General features: G+C 44.0%; 2 protein-coding genes across 11 annotated transcripts in view; one reads left to right on the forward strand and one right to left on the reverse strand.

Moving 5' to 3' along the window:
- LOC113035527 (transcription factor COE3) overlaps positions 1-20,229 on the forward strand; it is a 67,636-nt gene that overhangs the window by 21,068 nt on the left and 26,339 nt on the right. For all 9 annotated transcript variants that reach the window (XM_026191150.2, XM_026191153.2, XM_026191151.2 and 6 more), the window contains exon 7: positions 18,800-18,881. In XM_026191150.2, the coding sequence (XP_026046935.1) occupies positions 18,800-18,881 (82 nt within the window). The remainder of the gene's footprint in view (positions 1-18,799; positions 18,882-20,229) is intronic.
- The window catches only part of LOC113035481 (methylated-DNA--protein-cysteine methyltransferase), a 62,717-nt gene continuing 53,393 nt past the window's right edge, over positions 10,906-20,229 (reverse strand). For both annotated transcript variants that reach the window (XM_080288023.1, XM_080288024.1), the window contains exon 5: positions 10,906-11,232. In XM_080288023.1, the coding sequence (XP_080144149.1) occupies positions 11,047-11,232 (186 nt within the window). In that variant the 3' untranslated portion in view covers positions 10,906-11,046. The remainder of the gene's footprint in view (positions 11,233-20,229) is intronic.

Raw genomic sequence — 20,229 nt, forward strand, 5'->3', positions numbered from 1 at the left:
CTGGCTGGGCCCTTCAAAAAATTCCTTTTTATGTCTCTCATTGCTGTGTTAATGTAGTGACATGATGCTGTCACTCAGAATGCTCCCATCAACCGCCAGCCCCGAATCGACTCCCCTGATTGGTGGTCAACTTGTTCTCTTGAAGGGAGATTGACAGACGGAAAATTGCACTCTCAGATTTCACCCTTCATTCGTTGCAGTTGTTCTTCCACTCGTCAACTCTCCGCCATGCCTGAGACAGACAGAGGCTTTATCCATTAGCTGCTGGCTTGGCGGGTGGGTGGGCAGATTGAGGCGGGATGGAGGAGGAGATGGGGGTAGGAAGACAATCCTACATTTGAGCACTCTGAGGGAAAATCAATCATGTCATCATAAGTGAGAAGTATGGATGAATTTCATCAGCTGGTTCCTGTCCTGTTCACGCCGCTGGCTTTCTGACTGGCCTGTCCCTCTGATTGGCTTTCTCAGTGACCCTTAAATCCGAAAAGGGAGAAGATTTTGAAAACACTTTAATAAGAGAAATCGGACAGCAGTTTCAGGGTTACAATTTCCCACTTTGCCTGCTGCTACACTGTGGGAAACCTCAAGTGGTTTCTCTTGACAAAGTGGTAATAGATTTACCATATGATTCTGGGCCAAACCAGCATTAGGCAGTTGTGTAAGAAAATGTTTCTCAACTATTTTCCGTCCACAGCAGATATGATGAAGTGTTACAAAGGGCACCGTCACTCTGCCACTGAAAATGTATTTTATAATTTCCCCCATCATCTCGCAAGGTCACCGATGAGCACTAAAAGCACCATAGGTACAGGGTGTGAAGCAATCAAAAATGGATGAAAATGAAGACATGGGAATCACAGATGAGAAATTGACAGCCGTTTACAGCCTTGTTGTTGATGTGAGTGACAGAGTGAGGGAGAAAGTGAGAGGGAAAGAGTGAAAAGGAGTGAGGGGGGAAAGGGAGAGTTAAAGTGGTGATAAATTTAATGGAAAAATCAAATACAAAACAAATTCATTCCTCTAAACTTGATGCTTCACTCGTTCTTTTCTTGGCCTGTGCTAAGCCTTAGAATAAACTGTCACTCCTTATCGATCGCATCTGAATTGTTACCGAGATTTCTGAAAAGTAGTCTTGACACACACCCCGCGAATAGTAATCTTGGGAGATGAGAACATCCAGAGTGAACAGCTAACACCCCTGACTTAAAATAAAAGAGGCTTTTCTTTTCTCCCCTCTTCAAATCCGAGCTAATACACTTTGGTGAATTACAAATTCAGTGATAAATATGCTCCGGTGAAAGAGGTGCCCTTGCTGGATTTTATTGTCTTTGCCGGTAACTCGGAATGCCAGGGGTAGAGGGGGCGGGGTGGGGGGGGTGGGGGGGGGGGGGTGGAGGCTTACTATTTTGTCATGGGGGTTGTTTATGAACAGCAACTGAGCATGAAATGTTTGTACACGATTTGTTTGCCATTTGTGATGGAGATGACATGATCAAAAAATCAATTCACTTCACATTTGATTTCCAGCGCGCGGTTAAATGACTGCTGTCGACAGCATCCACTGAAATTCATGTATCATGGTATGGTTCATTATATTCTGATGGTGTATTAATTATGGCTATAGATAGAGAGCTCTGCTGTGAGCGGTAGCCTAGCTGCTGTGTGCCAGGGGGAGCTAGCCTGAGGAGGAAAGCTACGCTTGTATCCACTCATCCCTCAGCTGACAGGCCTGCTCCAGGAGAAAAGGATTTCTCCGGATTGAGTGCCATTTTCTCTTCTTTAACAAGGAAATTAGTGTGTAAAGGAGATCTGTCAGGATAAAGTGCAGCTTGACTGCTGCCGCCCTCCCCTCCTCTCTGTCTTCCTTTCGCGCCCTCCTCTCTCTTTTTCCTCCATCCTGTAGCTTGCTCTCCACCTCTCTCTTGCTTTCCCTCTTTCTTTCTGCCTCAATCCCGTCTTTCTTTTTCTTTTCCTTCTCCCCCACTCAATGGCTCCCTCAGGGGATCTTCCTTGAGCATTAGCAGAACACATCCAATGTCCCAGCTACATGATTTCATGATATGATTTGTACCGGGGATTTGCAATAATCCGCAAATAAAGTTGAAAGTGAATGACTCTCAATAAGAGACGCAGACAAGCAAAACCAAACCTTTTAAGATTTTCTTTATCTTTAATGGCATGAAAAATGAATTTGTTTTACATTAGATCACAACAATTTAGCAGTGGCCCGGGTATATTGTTTTGTCTTTGGCTTTTATGATCATGATTAATTCCCGCGCAGAAATCTCAGTGATATACAGAATACATTATTCGCTCATTTAAATGTGCAGCTCCTCTGCAGCTGCAGAAAACTCGGTAGCTCATTACACATTACCAATGTATGCCTGGGAGTTGGAGTAGGCATGTTTCTCACTTGTAGTCAAAGATGTGGTATCTGGCGCTTCAGCGGGATGTCATGAATTGACGATGCGAATAAACTCTGGTGTCATCTCCACAACACCTGCTTCATTCAACTCTTGTTAGTCCATTCGACATTAGTGAGAACTAACTTTTTTACCTTGAGTAGATGGACAGGGATGAGCCCCACTGGCACATTTTAATAAGTCTGCTTCAAAGGTGTAGGGTGTGAAAAAAAATCAAAACATCCTGGGTTAATTTGAAATGTACTCTGCATCTGTGATGGGAAACAGCCTCACAGGTAAGTAAGGGAGACAATTAGGGAATATCCGTAAGTGCAGGCGCTGCATACTAAAAAACGCAAATCACTATTTCCCCATCTGGCCCCTACTGTGCCGAGAACTGCAGCTGAGGTCCGATTTCACCCGTCAATCACGGCCTCCTCGCTGTGGGGTGTGTGTCCTGGTGAGAGAGCCTACCCCCAAGTCATTAGCACACACAGTCAAACTGTACTGAGAACTGCCCTGCACCGCTCTGCTCTGCACCACGGTTTAAATATCCCCAGCCTGTGACAGGATCAGTTTAGCGATCTGTAGGATTGATCTCCTCTTTAAAGTTTTGCCTGAGGCGACTCTAATTGGGAACGAGGCTGCCTCCCACTCCCCTCACTCCCTTAACTGTCAGTCTTGGCTTTGTTTACTGAGGACATGCCCAAACCTATTTACTCAATAATGAGGAGACGTGGTGGGGATGCTGCTGATCACATTGAGGCCCCCAGCGGGACTTCTGCATGCTGGGAAGGGCAGGAACATCAGTTTAGACTTTTTGAGCTAGTAAAAGTTAGCCTACGCCGTCACTATAATGTAGTATAGTGGATATTTTTTCATCTCTTGTTTTCTCATCTGGCGCTCATTCCTTGATTTGCAAAGCACTTGTCTACCTTTGGGAATTTATTGTTTTTTCCCTGTCATGCCATGCAGATAGCTAAAATAGAACTGCATTTAAAAGGCCTGAGCACATAAGTGGTACCATTTCAGACTTATATAGTGATCACCATATGTTTTCTGCCATCTAGAAAGGATTAAAGCAGGCCAAAAGCCCACTCGAAACATATGAGGTATCGCCTGTGTCTTACCGTGGCGGAGACTATTCATGATTGGAGTGCTCTGGCCCATTGAGCCTTTTCCCCATCTCTTGTAGTGGATTCCTTAGATTCTCTCTCTCATTTAGGTTGTTTTCATTTGCAATGAATGACAAAGGCTTTGGTGTGGGTGGCGAGGCCATGGAGTCCATTGATGCCCATTGGGATTATGAATGATGAAGTGGAGAAGCTGCCGCTATCAGAGGGACACAACACTGCTCTTAATAGAAAAGCATTTAGAAAGGCAGCAGGGAGGAGGTGGTGGTGCTGGGGGCTTTCTGACACTCCACTGATAAGAGGCAGCTCTTCAGAGGTGGTAGTGTGTACAATGAAACACGCTGATGGGGATACAATGACACACATGTTGCGTCTGACAGGCGCATGATTTAGACGTGGTACTAAGAGGAAAAAACAAACAAACCCCGGACCACACAACAGAGAGTTTCATGACGTGACACCGGCGGCACAGACTTTTCTTGCGAGTCTGCCTGTGCGTGTTTCTACTTATTGGTTTGATTTGAGAGAAAACGCATTGTCATTACTCATAGCCGAACTTGACAGATTGAAGAGGGACATGGAAAGGAAGAGAGGAGTTAGTAGTGTAGTGGCACGGGAGTGAAAGAGAGATATGCAGAAAGGGAGAGCTGTCAGTTTGAGGAATGAGCTTGATAAGAGGAAGGGACTCGGCAGATGGGCAGAAGAAACCAGCAGCACACTTCTCAATTAAACATGTAAATACCAAAAGCAGGCAGCGACGGAGAAGGGAAAGTTAAATAAACACAGCACCGTGCTGTGATTACAAGCTCAAAACACCACCACCTTTGCCACTTTTTCAGTTCTTGCAACTCCAGGGAACTCTTTAATCCCGCTAAACTTCTGCTTTAACATGTTATATATTTCCTCCTTCTCCCCCCCCTCCTTTTCGGTTTTATCACCTCCTGTGGTTAAATTGATTCATGCAGAGTCAAATTCTTTGGGAAGTTGCACGCCCACCAGGAAATCATGATATAGATCTAATTGAGCTATTCATCCATTTACTTTGCCCTTTGTTATAATTTCTCTATTTTAATATTTTTCTAATAATCTTTGTCCATTATTTTTACATACATGCCCCCCTCTCCAACTCCTCCCCCGGTGCGCACCCTGCTGCGAACTACAGGGAGTATTTTAAATACTTCTGTAGGCAGTGTCCCTGACATTAATAACAATGAGCTTGGCATAACCACAGTACATTCTTAGGGTAGATTCACAGTTTGACATTCAGTCCAGATGCTATCGCGGGAGCCTTAGTGTTTAAGACCGCAGCAAAGACAGACATCTGTCACTTGTTACCTTTGAAGTGAATAAGAGAGGGATGCAGAAAAACACAGTGGACAAAAGGCCATTCTGACCACAGACCCTCAGTGTTTACAAACGGAAAGAGAGAGTGACAGGAGAAACTCAAGATGAATGGATCACTGCTGTTGATCTCTCCTCCTCATTCCATGTGCTAAGTTATTCCGTGGCTGCTACCCCAGTGGGGGGTGTAGGGAAACAGGAAGTTGAGAGAGGCAGGCAGAGGCAGACAGAATGCCTCAAGGACTCTGGAGGAGCAGAGCTCTTCTGCCTGCATGGGAAAAAAAACTCCCTAACAACTTACTGTACACTTCTCTAACCTGAGGTACCTAACATTACAAATGTGAACATAATCCACATTTTAATGAGTAGATGATGCTATATTAAGGCAATATTTGCAATAGTGTTAATGTTGAAACAAGCACGTCTATTGCATTAGCTGTTACTTGTGTTGGGGCTAAGATTTAAAGTGTAAAGAAATGTATTTCTACAATTATTAGAACAATGGCCGTATTCATTTATCTTCTGTCATGTCTCCTTAGACCTGTTTCTATTTCAGGTTGCACGTCAAGTGAGAGCAGCTATATCTGGCTGGCAATTAAGCTGGTCCTGCCTCCCCTTGATGCTTGATTAGTCCGATTGATGGAGGAGGCCATATGTGGCGGTGTCAAAACTTGGCAGCCGGTCTCCATCCTCTCAAATGAGAGGCAGGCAATAAAGAGGCAGGCTGCCCAGAGTGGGTGCATGTATGCGAGGCCTGCAGCGCCATGATTTGGGCCCCCTGATATGTAGTATTTTCTCCGGAGGTCTTCGGGGCGCTGACCACTCCAGCCAAGTTCTCGTCGGGGCAGAGGTGGCCACCGGCTAGGCGTGTCACTGTACCGAGCCCTCTGGGGGCACAAGCTCCAGGCAAAGTGTGGGGGGTGTTGTGTGTGGGGTAGAGAGGAGTGGTAGATTGTGGGGGGGGTTAGAAAGCTGAAAGATATGGCCCTCTTCCCAATCTCGCTCGGAGACAACAAAAAGGGAATGCTTGAGAAGGGGAAGCAGCGGGAGGAGAGCACAAAGACAAAGGCGCGGGCAAGGTCAGTCTAGCTAATGGGCCTGAGCCGTAGGCTGCCTGGGGCTAGGCACACTTCTGTTCTCTCTCACACACTGGGCCTTCAAAGACCCTTCAGTCCACCCCTCTCCTTCTCTCCTCTCCCTTCCCTCCATCTCTTCCACTCCTCTTTTTCTCGTTTCCCCACTTCCACTGGTGACAATTCCTCCCTTCAAAAGGTTCTGCACAGGTGCCTTTTAAGACACATTATCCACGAAACACCTCGGAAATACTCGGAAATACGCCGTATCAACAATTGTGATGTTAATGAGTGACATTTCCCCAGTTAGAAATAATTTCACAAGGCCAATCCAAAATGACGGAGAAGGCGTTTTCTTTGTAAGCTAAGAAGATGCGTAATTCTCCGAGTGTATCCGCTGTCACCGGGCGTCATTAGATCCAAGGTGGGTCCCTGGAAGTGCTAAGAGGAACTGTTGGAAATGAGGAGGAGGTGGAGTGTTGTTGTCAGGTTGGCTGGCTGGCGTTGCTTGGCTCCACTCGAGGGCTCCTTTAATGTGCAGCGGAGTAGAATAAGTGAGTGGCTGTGGGCACCAGCTGAGCTCACTCTCGTCTTCGCCTGGTAGCTGAGGGGTGAGCCGCTGCCACCTGACACTGGGCACACGGCTCAGGGCTCCTCTTGGCAACGTGGCACAGCACACATGTCCCCTCATTTGGATGGAGATTCAGACACAACACACAAAAGCTTTACCCCCCCGGCCCTCCTCCTCCTCCCTTCCCTTCCCTCCCTCGCTCACTCACACAGTCTCTCTTTTCCCCTCCTGTTTTTTTTTCTCCCCTTCCTTTAGTTTTTGACAGCATCGTAATAATCTGGGTATCTTCTTGATCATGCCCCATGTTTTTTTTTCCCTTTCCTCCTCATCTTCTCAGAGACGAGTTTGAAATTGCCTGCGTCAGGACTTTGCTAATTAAAGTCATACTTTCAAAAATGCCATAATAACTGTTAATTAGCTTGATGCTATTTTCAGCATAATTTGCTAATTAGTGGAAAACCTGTACAGCGTTTCTCTCTAATTACAGTATGGCTCCGCACGGCGCATCTGTGCCTTGACTCCAAATGATACCATTACAAAGTCCCGTATTACGCATTCTCTCAAAACAGTTAATTGCCTCCACAGATAGTGAGATACTTCAGTCAGCTGATTTTTATGGTAATAAATGGACAGGCACAGACACAAACCACCCTGGTTCATATTTATGAAATATGAAAAAGGAAAACAACCTCCTTATGAGATGCATGGTGTTACTTTGGAATATAATCTGGCTGGTTCTGTGATGATTTTGTGCGCTCATGCGTTGAGTTGCTGAGACTTTTAATGAAGTTTGATTTATTCTTTATTATAATCTTGTGAACAAGTAAGTCATAACATTGTCATTAAAGCAAAATATGTAGCGGGTAACAGCATAAACAATATGTAAGGTAATGGCAATGGCTCTGATGGATTGTACTTTCCATGTAAATACTAGAAGCAACATAATGTGGCCATGCCACAGCTTATTACTGAGAATGTAAGTACCTTGTCGTCCCGCCACTTATTTTCATGTAGCCTAGCAAGGGGAGAGAATTATGGACATGACCACAGGTTGACCCTAATACATGTGTATACCAGACACAAATTATGACTCATTAAGTGTGGTGAGGAGCATGATTGGCATGACCTCTGAACTCAGGACGTCAGCTGTGCCCATCCTCCGCTTTGCCCTGCTTTTGACAGCCACCAGTCTGACAGGGCTAGCAGCGGAGCTGGCTAATTAATGCACCACTTCAGAGACCCTTTCATTTATGGCTTCTGAAAGGCATTATTAAATTAATTAAACCACCAAGAGTTAGTCATTATGAAATCAGGAGGTTTACATGGATGACAGCGTTTATGAATTAAACATCCCCAAAGTTCCTCGCAGGAGATACCCCGAGCTGCATGCGGGTACCTAGCGCGACAGATGTTTGCCCCCCTTCTCCTCAAGCTAACCTGTATTGCAAGCGATTTAGGTCTCATTTGGGGGTTTGAAAACTAAAGGCAGGAGAGAAAGAGGTTCAGGATAGCTAATGAGCAGAGAAAGAGAGGGGAAAAGGAGGTCACTAGCTCTGTTCATCTGTAGACAGTACAGATGGTTGTTTTTTATACAATACAACAATGGCGTACATCAATTTGTTGATCGCTAATAGATAGCTACTCTCAGATGAATTGCAGACTGGAATCAGTTGTCTGTGGGCTTTAGCTGTGAACTCAACATTTATAGCCTCAAAACATTTAGAAAAGCTGTATGCTGTTTTTAACTCATCATGTGATGTGAAAACTACAAATGGTTCACGAGATAAATCCCATAAACTTGGGCTTAGCTGGAGAGCAGAGGGCAGAGATGAGTAGCTCACTCAGGAGCCTTGACGATAGACTCCTTTTCATCTGCGGACTGAGATTCACAGATTATCTCAAGAGGCTCTCTATCTCTGTCCTCGTCTCTATTTCTCTTTTTCTGTTGCACCCTCCCCTTCTCGCCCCTCGATTCAGGAAGTTTGCCAGCTACTGTCTTTGTTTACAATGCCAAGGGAAAATGTCAGAGCCGTTGAGAAAAATATCCTTAGAATCTTTTTTTTTTCATCTTCTTAATCTAACAGTTTACTGAACTTGATAAGTGTCCTATCAACATGCTAATCAAATTACTTCGGAACCAAAATTGACAGTTTTCATTAATTATACAAGATTATTCTAATTGCAATTCAAATTTATTCATTCCGAACAGAAGGTATTCAGTAATATTTTACAAAATTTGCATATTAAATGGAGGGAGTTGTGCATTATGCATGGTAATGTATGCACAGTTTCTTATTTTTAACTTCACGGCCATATGTGGTGTCGTTGTAGGAGCAGGTGAAAAGTCTAAGTGTGTTTAATTTGCTTGACAAACATTCGGCTGGAGCTTGTCAAGGGGAGTATTGTGAATGCCAATCTTTATTCCCTCTTTATTGATTACCCCAAACTCTAAACATCTGGAGGTAAATGGCACTGAGAGAGATGAACTGAATCATGGGATTAGTACCTTCAATGACTGAATCACTATCAATTACTTCAATAGCATAATTCAAGTGTACTGCATAAAAGCCACAGTACCTTGGTTTGAGCCAGGATTAATATTGCAATTTAACGTAACAATGGAAGCATGGGAATGATATGGATGGCATCCAACTTTTTTACATTGATGTCATAAAGCTAATGCCGTTATCTAAATACCAATGTATTTAATTCCTAATTTAGGCTTTGTTTGTAGAATGAAAAGGCTCAACGCATTAGGCGCATGTTTTAAAAAGGTAATGGATTCTGTGAGTAAAACAACCTTATTTATTCACTGAGACGCAAAACCCCCAATTTGCTCTTTGTTTTTATTTCCTAGAGCGGGCAGTGAAGTGCAAACAGCTTACTGGGAAGCTGTTTACTACTGTATATGACAAAGAGTGCGTGTGCATGTGTGCGCGCGCGAGCGTGTGTGTGTGTTAGTTTACGGGGAAGGGGGTGGCTCTTCCAACTCCACAGGCAAGGTCTTGTGTTGTAATGTAAGCGTAATAATTATCAAACAGCATCGGGGGCTCTGGGTATGGGCTTTAGCAGGGGGAGAGCATGTTTGATATGTAGAATCAGCTCATAGTGCATCCATAGAGGGTGACTAAATCGCACGGTTCATGGATCACATTAGTATTGCTCTGCATCCACCCTCGCACTATAGGTGATTTCCATTTAGACACACATTTCCACATGAAGATAAATATGACTTGAATCGTAATTTCCCTGAAGTAAATATAATACAAATACAACATAATACAGTGTCAGGCCAGGCAGGCTAATAGATTACTAGCGTGTTTTCCATTTGTATGGTAAGTGGTGAACCTAGGTGGTGGTCTGGCGAGTAACAAATTGAATGTTTAATCCATCTCAGTGCAGATTGAGGGTATCAGAAAGATCGGTAGTCGTGCGAGTTCTCTCGTGACTGCTAGTATATTAGATATTTTTACTCTTTAGGGGTTTTAGGAATGTTGCTGGATTAACAAAAGGTGTAAAGTGGTAGATAAATTCAATTTCTTATCTTTTCTGAAGTCATCTGTTATTTTTCAAACGGGTATTTGGATTTGACATGCAGTCTTGCAGTCACTCACTGGTGTAATCTCTGATGTTGGATTGCAATAACACTAGCTCTGTTTGAGTTAAATACTTATACGCTTTTTTATGACTTTCAATTACAGAATTTAATATTGCACTTTATGTGGAGCATTGAATTATTAACTGAAACCTCTCTTACCACTTGACACTCACTATTCAGGCTTCTTCCTTATATGCTATCGAGATCTTTGCGGGGAAACCGTGACAAATATGTGAAAGATACACGCCCTTAATGTTACCAAACATTCTCTGAGTACATATTTAATTCTTTAATAAATGTTTGCTCTGGCATTTTGGAGAAGCTAGATTAGCGTCGACTGCACGGCGTCTCATATAAGTGTGACAAATTGATATTTTTATATAGCTTAATCTGTTTACTATGATGTTTATGCGAGGAATTATTACAAACTAATTAAAGAAATCACTTTGATATAATTAGTCAGATTTCAGGAAGCTCATTAGTAGTAATTTGCATGAAAAATAAGCCCTGTAGTGGTGCTTAGACCCAGCTATCCGATCTGTGTTTTATCTGGTTACACATCAACCCCCATTGTTTGTTGTTTGAGGCTGTCTGAAGTGGCCCACAATATTTTCAGTCATTGCCCTGAGAAGCGGTGGGGTATCTTTCAACAAATTCCTCCCCTAAAGCAAGTCAACCTGTATGTGGAAGCAGACACACGCCTCTGTGTACATAAGGCAGGAGGAGTGAGCGGCAAAACACTGTCTATTTATCTGTCAGGTTCCTGACAAAGAACTGAGCTGACAAGTATGGGTTTCCCTCAGCAGAGCAGGGGGGCTTTATTCACCGTACTTACATGCCCAGTCTATGCCCAGAGACTCATGTTATTTGCAAATCACACTCTTTGAAAATTCACAAACGGGGCGAGACATGCCACGCTATGAGTTTGTCAGCTGCCTTCACAACAGCTAGCTATATCGCTAACAGTGTGCGTTTCGGTAAGGAAGCAGCTTTCTCTTAGCATTTGCCTCGCTGTCACTTTTTCCAACACATGCGTTCCTTGTGTCTTCATGCTTGGGGTCTCTCCTCCCTCAGAGGGTTGCCATCTTCCCTTTGGACTGACAAAACGCCCACGCTGAAATATGAAAAAAAAAAAGAGAGGGAGGAAAAAGGAAAAGAGATTCCTGGAATTACATCATTTTCTGCTGAAGCAGTTTCTCCACAAACCTGTGTGCAGATTTCCTCACATTTAAAGGATGATTAAGAAAAAAAAGTTGCCTTAATTTTTTCTTCCTCCTTTAAAAGATACCTGGCCTATCTTAGGCTTTGGGGTTGAAAATGCTGATACAAAAACAGGACCTGTTTATTCTTTATACCCTTTTCCCACCATCGGCGAAATCCTTCCCTAAACATCCGGACAGAGAAGCACTTGTGTGGCGCTGATGTCACAGACCTACCTGGCCTCCCTCTCACAAAAGCTAAGGTATCATTAGCTAGGCCCACACAATGGCCATTCAACCAAGCCACTGTGGTCCTCAGGACTCTGGAACAATGTTATTTTTTGTCTCAGAATTATAAGGACAGAGTTTTGCAGGAAACCTGACAGACAAAACCTTTTAGAGGTAAATGCTCCAGGCGGCTTTTGGGTTTAATCTTTTCCCATTAGCATTTTACCCCCCCCCCCCCCACACACACACACACACACACACACACACACATACACACCACCACCACCACCTCCACCCCCTCTATGCTCACACACAAAGACCATATTTACAGGGTCAAAAGTAAAGGCTCTGGGTCTCTGGAGACTGCTTTTTCTGTAGATCTTTCCTATATATTTGCAACACTTTTTAGAATTTATTTAGCTAATGGATTTCACTCGGGCTCCTGGGTAGCTCACTAAAATCTTAAATGTGTATTTGTTTGTGGTGAATTGTTTTTTTCTTTTCCATAACAGAATAAGAACACGGATAAATGAATATAACACACCCCTTAACTAAATATCGTGCCAAATTTTACACATGCGCACGAGAATATTAAAAATTATTAAGCCATAAAAGCGGGGGTTTATATAATAGAATTGTTTTTTGTCAACAATGCAACAGCTATGCCATGGGTTCATATGTGCTACCTTTGTGTGTGTGTGTGTTTGGTCTCATGTGTGCGCGTGTGCACATTCACTTACGCTCGTGTGTGCACGTGTGAGTGTGTATGTGTGTGTGACTCCATGTGTGTGATTCATTCCAGGGCAGTTTTAGTCCTTATAAAATATTCATTTTGGTTGTGCAGGGCCCTGTAATTGCCATCTCTCACCCTGAATTATTTATACCTCGCACAGACTGACAAAGCTTTGCCATACGGCCCCAGATGAATCAGAAAGCAGCCATCTCTGCTGCCAACAGCACTGGGCTTTCACACAAATATGGCAGCCACGTCTCTCTGCCTGGCCTCTCTTAATTTGACATTTTCTTTTTCCCCCTGCCTTTGTCCTAGGTGCACAGAAAGGTTACCTGTTAGCTTTAAGCACCGACCCGCTCTCTGTCTTTCTATCTTTATACCCCCCACCACCTACATGACAGTCCACAGTGGGTGTTTTTTTTTAAACTCTTCTGAGAATGCGTTAATGTGGTGCCGATGTCGCAGCCTCATGTTTCATGATGGCTTACCAGTTTTGACAGCCACTTTAGATGTATGTATTATACATTAGTAATAATACAATGCCGAAATACACTTGCATACATTTGAGCATGCATGGGCAGACAGCAAAACCACTGACTCACTGACCTATATGTTACACACAAACAAACGCTCATATACATACGCATGCAAATTAGCCCCTGCTGGCCTGCTGGGTCCAGCAAGGCTTTCTGTAAATGGTCAAAGCCCCCCTGCCGGCCTTGCCTGTACAGATGTGTTCCTCTCCGTCTTGCCTGGGTCTGATCACTCCAAGGTGCCACAGGAGAGAGACGGCGGCGGTGTATGGCTCTCATTGTAAACCCGCTCTGGGGCCTTCCAGAACCCCACGTCCAACACCCTAAATACTACTATTCACCCTGGCCAGTTACTCCAACATATGCTTATCTTCCATCTCACTAGTGCAGGGAGGTGCTGACTGGTATTTCCTCAAGGCCTCAAGCTCCAACGCTGACCAGTAATCAAAGCACCATATTTCTCCTCCTGCAGAAAAATAACCTGGAGATACCTCTATGCCGTCCAGCTGGTGAGCAGAGTAAATATTCCTCAGGGCTGTATTGTGGATGTACGTGATTATTTTTGTAATGTCAGCCACCTCATGAGGAACACTCAGACTGTCACGGTCATTATCAGTAATCATCATCACATTTCTGTGGTGCTTATGATTAAGTAAAATCTAGGAGTTCCAGTTTGGATGTAGATGATGCCAGCACTATAGCAGCAACCAGTGTTTTATTCGTTTTTACAACAGGGCCGTGCAAGACAAAACAACGCAGAATTATTTATGTTTTGTGTCTTATTATATTGTGTTCAAAGTCCTAGTAGAGAAAAAGCTGTATTCAGAGTAAAACAAAGAACAGCGTGCAACAGTACACAGCCTCAGCAGTATCTTGATGTGAGGGGATGGGAGAGGCAGAGAGAAAGCTTGGGGCTAAACATGCAGTATGTGGCGGGCTGGAGCTAAAAGCTGCATAAAGCACACAGCCTTAGTCCACTGTTAGCAAGTGATGGATAGTTAGCAGGAGCTTCGAGTCTTCGTCTAATCTGTTACAGTAAACCTGTGCCAAAGCCTGAAGGGAATCAGTGGGGGCTGGCTAGGAGTGGGTTTGACGTGAAACCATTTGTGAAGACGAGCGATTCTCTTAAGTAAGAAACTAACAGTGTCCAGTGAGGGAGAGGGATAGTTAGAGAGCGAGAGAGACAGGAGGTGAGGAGAATGAGTGAGAGTGCGAGAGAGGGAGAGAAGGAGGAAGAGATACAATAATGAGTCCTGTAGCCATGGAGTAAATGAAGAGGGATTGACAGAGTGAGGGATCCTCAAGTGAAATAATGTCAATGCCACTCTGCCCATTAGAGAGAAAGGGGGATGGTGGAGGAGAGGGTAAAGAGGGATGAATGGAGGGACACAGCTACATCTTACGGTGCAGAGGAAGCACATAAATTATTTGTGACACCCTCACAACACACATACCACCAACAAAAATATGAAATATGAAACAACAAAATGAACTGACAATAGCAGCAGGAAAAAATAAAGAAATGAAAACAAAAAAGGCCTTGGAAATACCCAATAAATTCTTTGAGACACGTTGTTGGGATATTTGATGCCGAACAATAATAATCACAGTGACATCTGCCTTGCTGCTCTCGGAGGAGACGGGCAGAGCCCGTGAGTGGAAGGGGTTAATCTTCCAAACCCAATAAGGTTGGATAGTGAGGCACTTGTTCCCCGATAAAGAAGTGATAGGATCTGTGGGTCTGGTCCCTTGGCGCTTGTACAGGGGTAGAGCAAATATTGTTAATGTGCTGTGGTTTACTTCAGCTAAGGCGAGAAAAACAGCTCTGCTTGACGAGAGAAGACAGTGGCAAACATGAATACGACGGGAATGGCCACGGAGCTCAGTTCACCCTCCCAGGGACTTAACTGGCACATATATCCAAGCCCACTCAGTTGCATAAATAAGTGTTCGGGAAGATTAAGATCTATAAGTGTCTCTATTTCTCGTTTTACCTGCTCCGCCTTGTCACAACAGGGATCTGAATGCAGTTCAGTGAAGTGCCTAATAACTGGAGCAGTAGGTAGGGAAGGCAGGAGGCTTGACATTAAGACCCTGGCGTTTTGGAAATCCGATACGCTATTGACCCGTGTACTACTATCTCAGCGTAGAGATCTGGTGTCAGCAGATTGTAGTCTGGTGTTGGGAACCGTTTTCTTACAGGGCTCCTGTAACAGGGGCCCATTGAGTCTGGGAGGCAGCTGGGGCCTGATGGGCTGGAGCTGGGTGGTGATCGATACTCACCGCCCTGCAACGGATGACCTCACTGTCATGGCTGCCGGCTGTGGACACTGCATGCTAGTCATTAGTGCCGGGGCACCAATCAGGAGCTTAGAGTTGTCAATACCTGACTCTTACAGAAACCATGGCCATCTGTCAGTGTATTGTGTAGCAGCCTAAGTAAATATGGGCAAGCTCTTTTGAACAATAAGAACAAGGTGTACTATTAGAGAACGGAAAATATATCCTCATGTAAGCAACTAAAGAAACTGGTGGGTGAAAACACGTTTTAAAAAAAGCTGACTTTTTTTTGTAAGTCATAAAAAAATCCGAAAAAGAAATGGATGAAAAAAATGTGAATGAAATTGACAGGACAGCGAGCCTCCACTGTCGATAGAGCCTTCTTAATAATATAACATTATCCTTATTTGCCCTCTTCACTCAAATCAAAGGAATGGACATTTATGCATGAGTGACATCAACCCGGCAATTAAGTTGGTCATTTAAACGAGAGAGGGCCTTCCTCACCTCGCCTGTTTGTTTTTTTCCCCCCTCTCCCTCTCTTCTTTTTTTCCTATTCCTCTTCTGTTTGATGATGGGAGAGGGTGAGCTAGAATTAGGGCGATGGGTCTTCCTTTGAGTGTCAGCCTAAAATGATCAGAGTAAAGATAAGAGGGTCTAGCAGCCCTCAAATCAGTCAAAGTGCCAAAGTCGGCCTTTTTCTCCTCAATTACCGGGTCTGTGAAGCCAGGGAGTGGAAGGCGCAGAGCCTGCTGCATTACTAAAGAGACAATCTATTTCCCCTTTGACCAGAGGGAGAGAAATCATTATGGCATGATTAGTAGCTTCAGCAGTGGGCGAGCATGGAGGTACTACAGGAGAATCGTATTAATTGCCTTAGACCAAGGCATGAGCAGGATTGTTTTAATGTTGATTTGTGGACCTGTATGACTAGCTGTCGGAGATAAAAGCTGATGTCAGGTCTTAGTTATACTGGCAGACTTCGGGCATGCAGACAGAGAGGGTTGATGTCAGAATGAGCTTCTGTGGCTACACTGAAAGTCTTTCTCTATATGCCTGTCAATGTCTTCCTCTTTGTCTTCCTTCACACTTCGTAGTTTTCCTCTACGCCTCCCTCTTTCCTTCCCTCTACTCCTCTCTTTCTCTCAGATGGACTACACCCCAGCCCACCCCACCCCTTCCCATACACCCTTTCTCTCTCTCGCTCTCCTCCAACTGATAGCTGCCTTGGCCGATTATTTCATCCAGTGCGGTCCACTGAGAGCCTCCTCTCCCGGCTTTGGAAGAGCTTTAATTAGCCATGTTAATATCCCCTTCATTGGCCTTAATATCACTCAACACCTTCCTCCATCTCAGCGGCCACCAGGGTCCCCCTGTCCTGTCAGAACAGCTGATTATTGAGAAGGATAGCTTTAATCAAACCTAATTGCAGTTCATTCTTTCTCTCTATCCCCCTTTGCCCTCCATTGCCAACATCTAATGGCAGCGACGACTTGATATCCCATTAAAAAACAATTAAACAACCTCCTTTTGTCTCTGTGCGTGCCAAAACACCAGCACAAACTTCTGTAGATATTTAAGAAGTAAAAGAGAGAGAGAGGGGCCTTGTCTTAATTGCTCTCCTTTTCACCAAGGACCAATTTGCACTGTGCTCATGGAGAATCTTAACCAACTCAAATGTAATGGATGCTATAGCGCTGCCACTGCTGTGGACTATGAAAATTAAGCTTATCTTTTTAGGAGAGAAATTGTGCTTAATTGCCTTCATAACAGTAAACATAAAGGAGCTACTTTATGATAGCGTGGGCACTCAATTTCTTGTGTTTATTGTTTCTTAACTTTTGGTTTTGCTGTAGTGGGAACAGTATGTAAAAGCATTAAAGTATCCCAGAAAAGAGACAAGACTAACTCTGAAAGTAATGTGTTTCTTTTATGAAGTCAATGCATTGCTTGGGAAATATATTCTATCTCTTGCTTTGACATAAATTGTTTACCAACCGGTGATGGATGTACGTGCGCATGCCTGCACGCACATATGCATGTAGATGTGTGCACACGCGCACACAAATACGCACCACCCGCCTTGCCCAATCTATATGAGAGGCGACAGACAAATAAAAGTCGTATTTCAGGTCTGCTTTCCGCAGATGTCTGCTGCTCTACATTATGGCTCTTTGGGGAAATAAAAACAGGGTCAGGGAATTAGAGTACATAATGGTCATTTTGATGATCAGCCAACAGATGCAACCCGAAAACACAGTGAACACAATCAAGCGAAATGCACTAATGACAAGTCAGGTTTTTTATGGCCTCACCACACACCGACAGGCAATCAGCATTCTGGCATGGGTTAAAACGTCTTTTATTGATGTCCAAGCCAAAGCTTCTTGGATGTGGAGTGAAAATATTTTCTCACCTCTCCTCTCCCTCCTGGGCCCTCCGCGAAGCACAAGGTATAGGAGTCTATCGAAGAACGCTTCTAAATGACCAGTGCATGTGTTAATGTGGCCGGGGTTAGAAGGGTCATTTCAGACTCTGATTTATGGCTTGGCCAGGATCCCACTGGGCGAACGAGAAGTCTTAAGTGTTGTGAAAGCGTCCTCGCAGGCCACACAAGCCACTGTATTTAGCTGAATGAAATGTCCGTGCAATCTATGGTGCAATCTATGGTAATCCAATGAGCCGCTGCAATTCTGTGAGTCAAGTTAGTATTACAATGAAAACCGCAGTATTGCATATAGTAATGCTAGTGCAATGTGATGAAAAATAAATATCACAGCACTGTATTTATAAAGAATCGGAGAAAGCAAAGGCGCAATCAGTCATGATTCTGTGGGGAGAATTTGCAAAAACAACAAGTCGATTTCATTGTTTATTCTGTGTGGTTGTGCGGGATTTTACACAATGGGCTACATCTGAGATAATTTCTCTTATTGGTCTTGTTTTTAGTTTTCCTCTCTTTAACTATTTGATGTCTGTAAAGCCTCATCTGATATAGAACTCTCAGTACGAGGGCTTATCAATAAATTCAGCAAGACCTGAGAAGGCGGCTTACAAACTAAGCAAGCCCAGATCTCACTCAGACGTGACATTTGTTCAGAGACGATTAGCCAGGTTGTAATTTGTGGCATAATTGCCTCACCCACCCACAAGAACATGGGTGTGTGTATGCGTTATGTGTGTGTGTGTATGTGTGTCTGTCTGTGCGCGTGTGTGTGTGTGTGGCATACGGTGGTCCCAGGAGTGTCCGCCTAATTGCCTGACAGGACTATAAGTTTTGTGGCGCGCTCTCACCTTGTTAGGTCCTTTATCCCTGATGCTCTTCAAACAAGACCTGGTCACAGGTGGGCCTCATTTGCTTCCCTATTGAACAGGAGAACTTTAATTGCACAGGGGGTGTCCTGGGATTAAAGCGGTGGGTGGAATATCAAGTGACTTCCTATATGTTAGTGGCAGATGGGAGTTGGGAAAGACCCGTGAACTCAGGTGAGAGGATGAGATCACAAACAGCTCTAGATTTTGAAAGAATAATAAAGAGTGCGACTTCTCAAACCGAGATACCGTGATGCTCACACGGTGAATGAATGAATGTGGAAAATGGGTGTGCTTGAGAAATCCTGTTGAAATATTCTGTCACCTCGCCAGCTAAAATTCCAGCTTCAAAAGTATAATTAATATTTTTGCTTTTTCTTTTCTGCTCTCTCACAGATTCTTCCTAAAGTTCTTTCTCAAGTGCAATCAGAACTGTCTGAAGAATGCAGGGAATCCACGAGACATGCGCAGATTCCAGGTGACTGAAATCTATTTCACACATATGCTCTATTTCTGTCCCTGTCTTTCACTGTCTCGCTCTCTTTTTGCAGACACGCACGCTCTCACACACACAGGTGTGCAAATGCACAGCCACAGCTGCTCCACTATACTAAGTCACACTGACACAGATTCACATATGAATACATTTTTATTATTGGCACTGAAGGAGGCAAAAACCAGGCAAAGAGAGAGAGAGAGGGATTTTGTGTCCTGTGTGCTCTTGGACAGAATATTTATTAGGGAATACCATCTGACACAAATAAGGATATAGGATTTAAGAGTGCCATCAATTGTGTCCCTGACAGCTTTCTGAGCCTCTGCACAGAGGGGAGGACGATCCAACCAAATGTAACAACAGTGTTAACTCACGAACTGTCTGGCAGCGGAAACGCATACCTTCTTGCACACGCATATCTGCAAGCACGCCCACAGGCAGACACACACACATAGACATATAGATAGATGGGATACACGCTAGGAACCCTTGCATATATGTTTATCCACATATGCATGTACTTTATGTCAAAACCATGCTTTTAAAAAAAATAAGAAAACATTATTGTAAGCTAACAAAATACTGCCAGTTAAAATACATTTTTACCATCTCTTAACTCAGTCTTATCTAAAGTGTCAAATAGTTAAGCCTTCAAATGATTGACTCCCTGTTGTTCCATTTGTCTACCTATCCTACTCAGCAGCCCACATCACCACAAGCAGCCCACTAGGTCAAGGTGAGACAGTGAGAGTTTAGTGTGATTTGTCCTATCAGGGTAACGACAGCCTACAGGAGGGCGGCCGTCACTGGCAGCACTGTTTTGTGATAGACACATAAGCCAGCATCCTCCAGGAGGAAGCCCAGATATGAAACAGACAAGACAGGGTGTCCCCTCCTGATGTCACTACCATCAGACCTCCCCTGCCTCTTCAAATCTTCCCTCAGGCTGAATGTGGACTGATGCGTGACAGCCACCAAGGGCTTTCACCTCTCACTCCTATATGTCAAAAGGAATGCAAGAACTTTTTGCATCACTCTTTTTGTGTAACTATATTATTTTCCCAAAACAGAAGATGTTTTTACTTTTTATTATCATCGATTGCCTTTATTCCAGCAGTTAGTATGTCATTTGCCCTAAATAGATTTCCCAGATGTGCCACCGTAGGTGTTTCTCTGGCTAAAGTTGTGTATTCTGCATGCCTTCCACTCTTCTTATTACCCCAAAACCAGCTGGAGGCCAGAAAGGGCCCAATCCATCATCCTCAGCTTGGCCCAGCTCTGAACCTGCTCACAAGAATGGAGCTCTTTCACTTCCCCTTCTCTCCCCTCC

The sequence above is a fragment of the Astatotilapia calliptera genome, chromosome 13, assembly GCF_964374335.1.
Source record: "Astatotilapia calliptera chromosome 13, fAstCal68.1, whole genome shotgun sequence".
Classification (NCBI taxonomy): Eukaryota; Metazoa; Chordata; class Actinopteri; order Cichliformes; family Cichlidae; genus Astatotilapia; species Astatotilapia calliptera.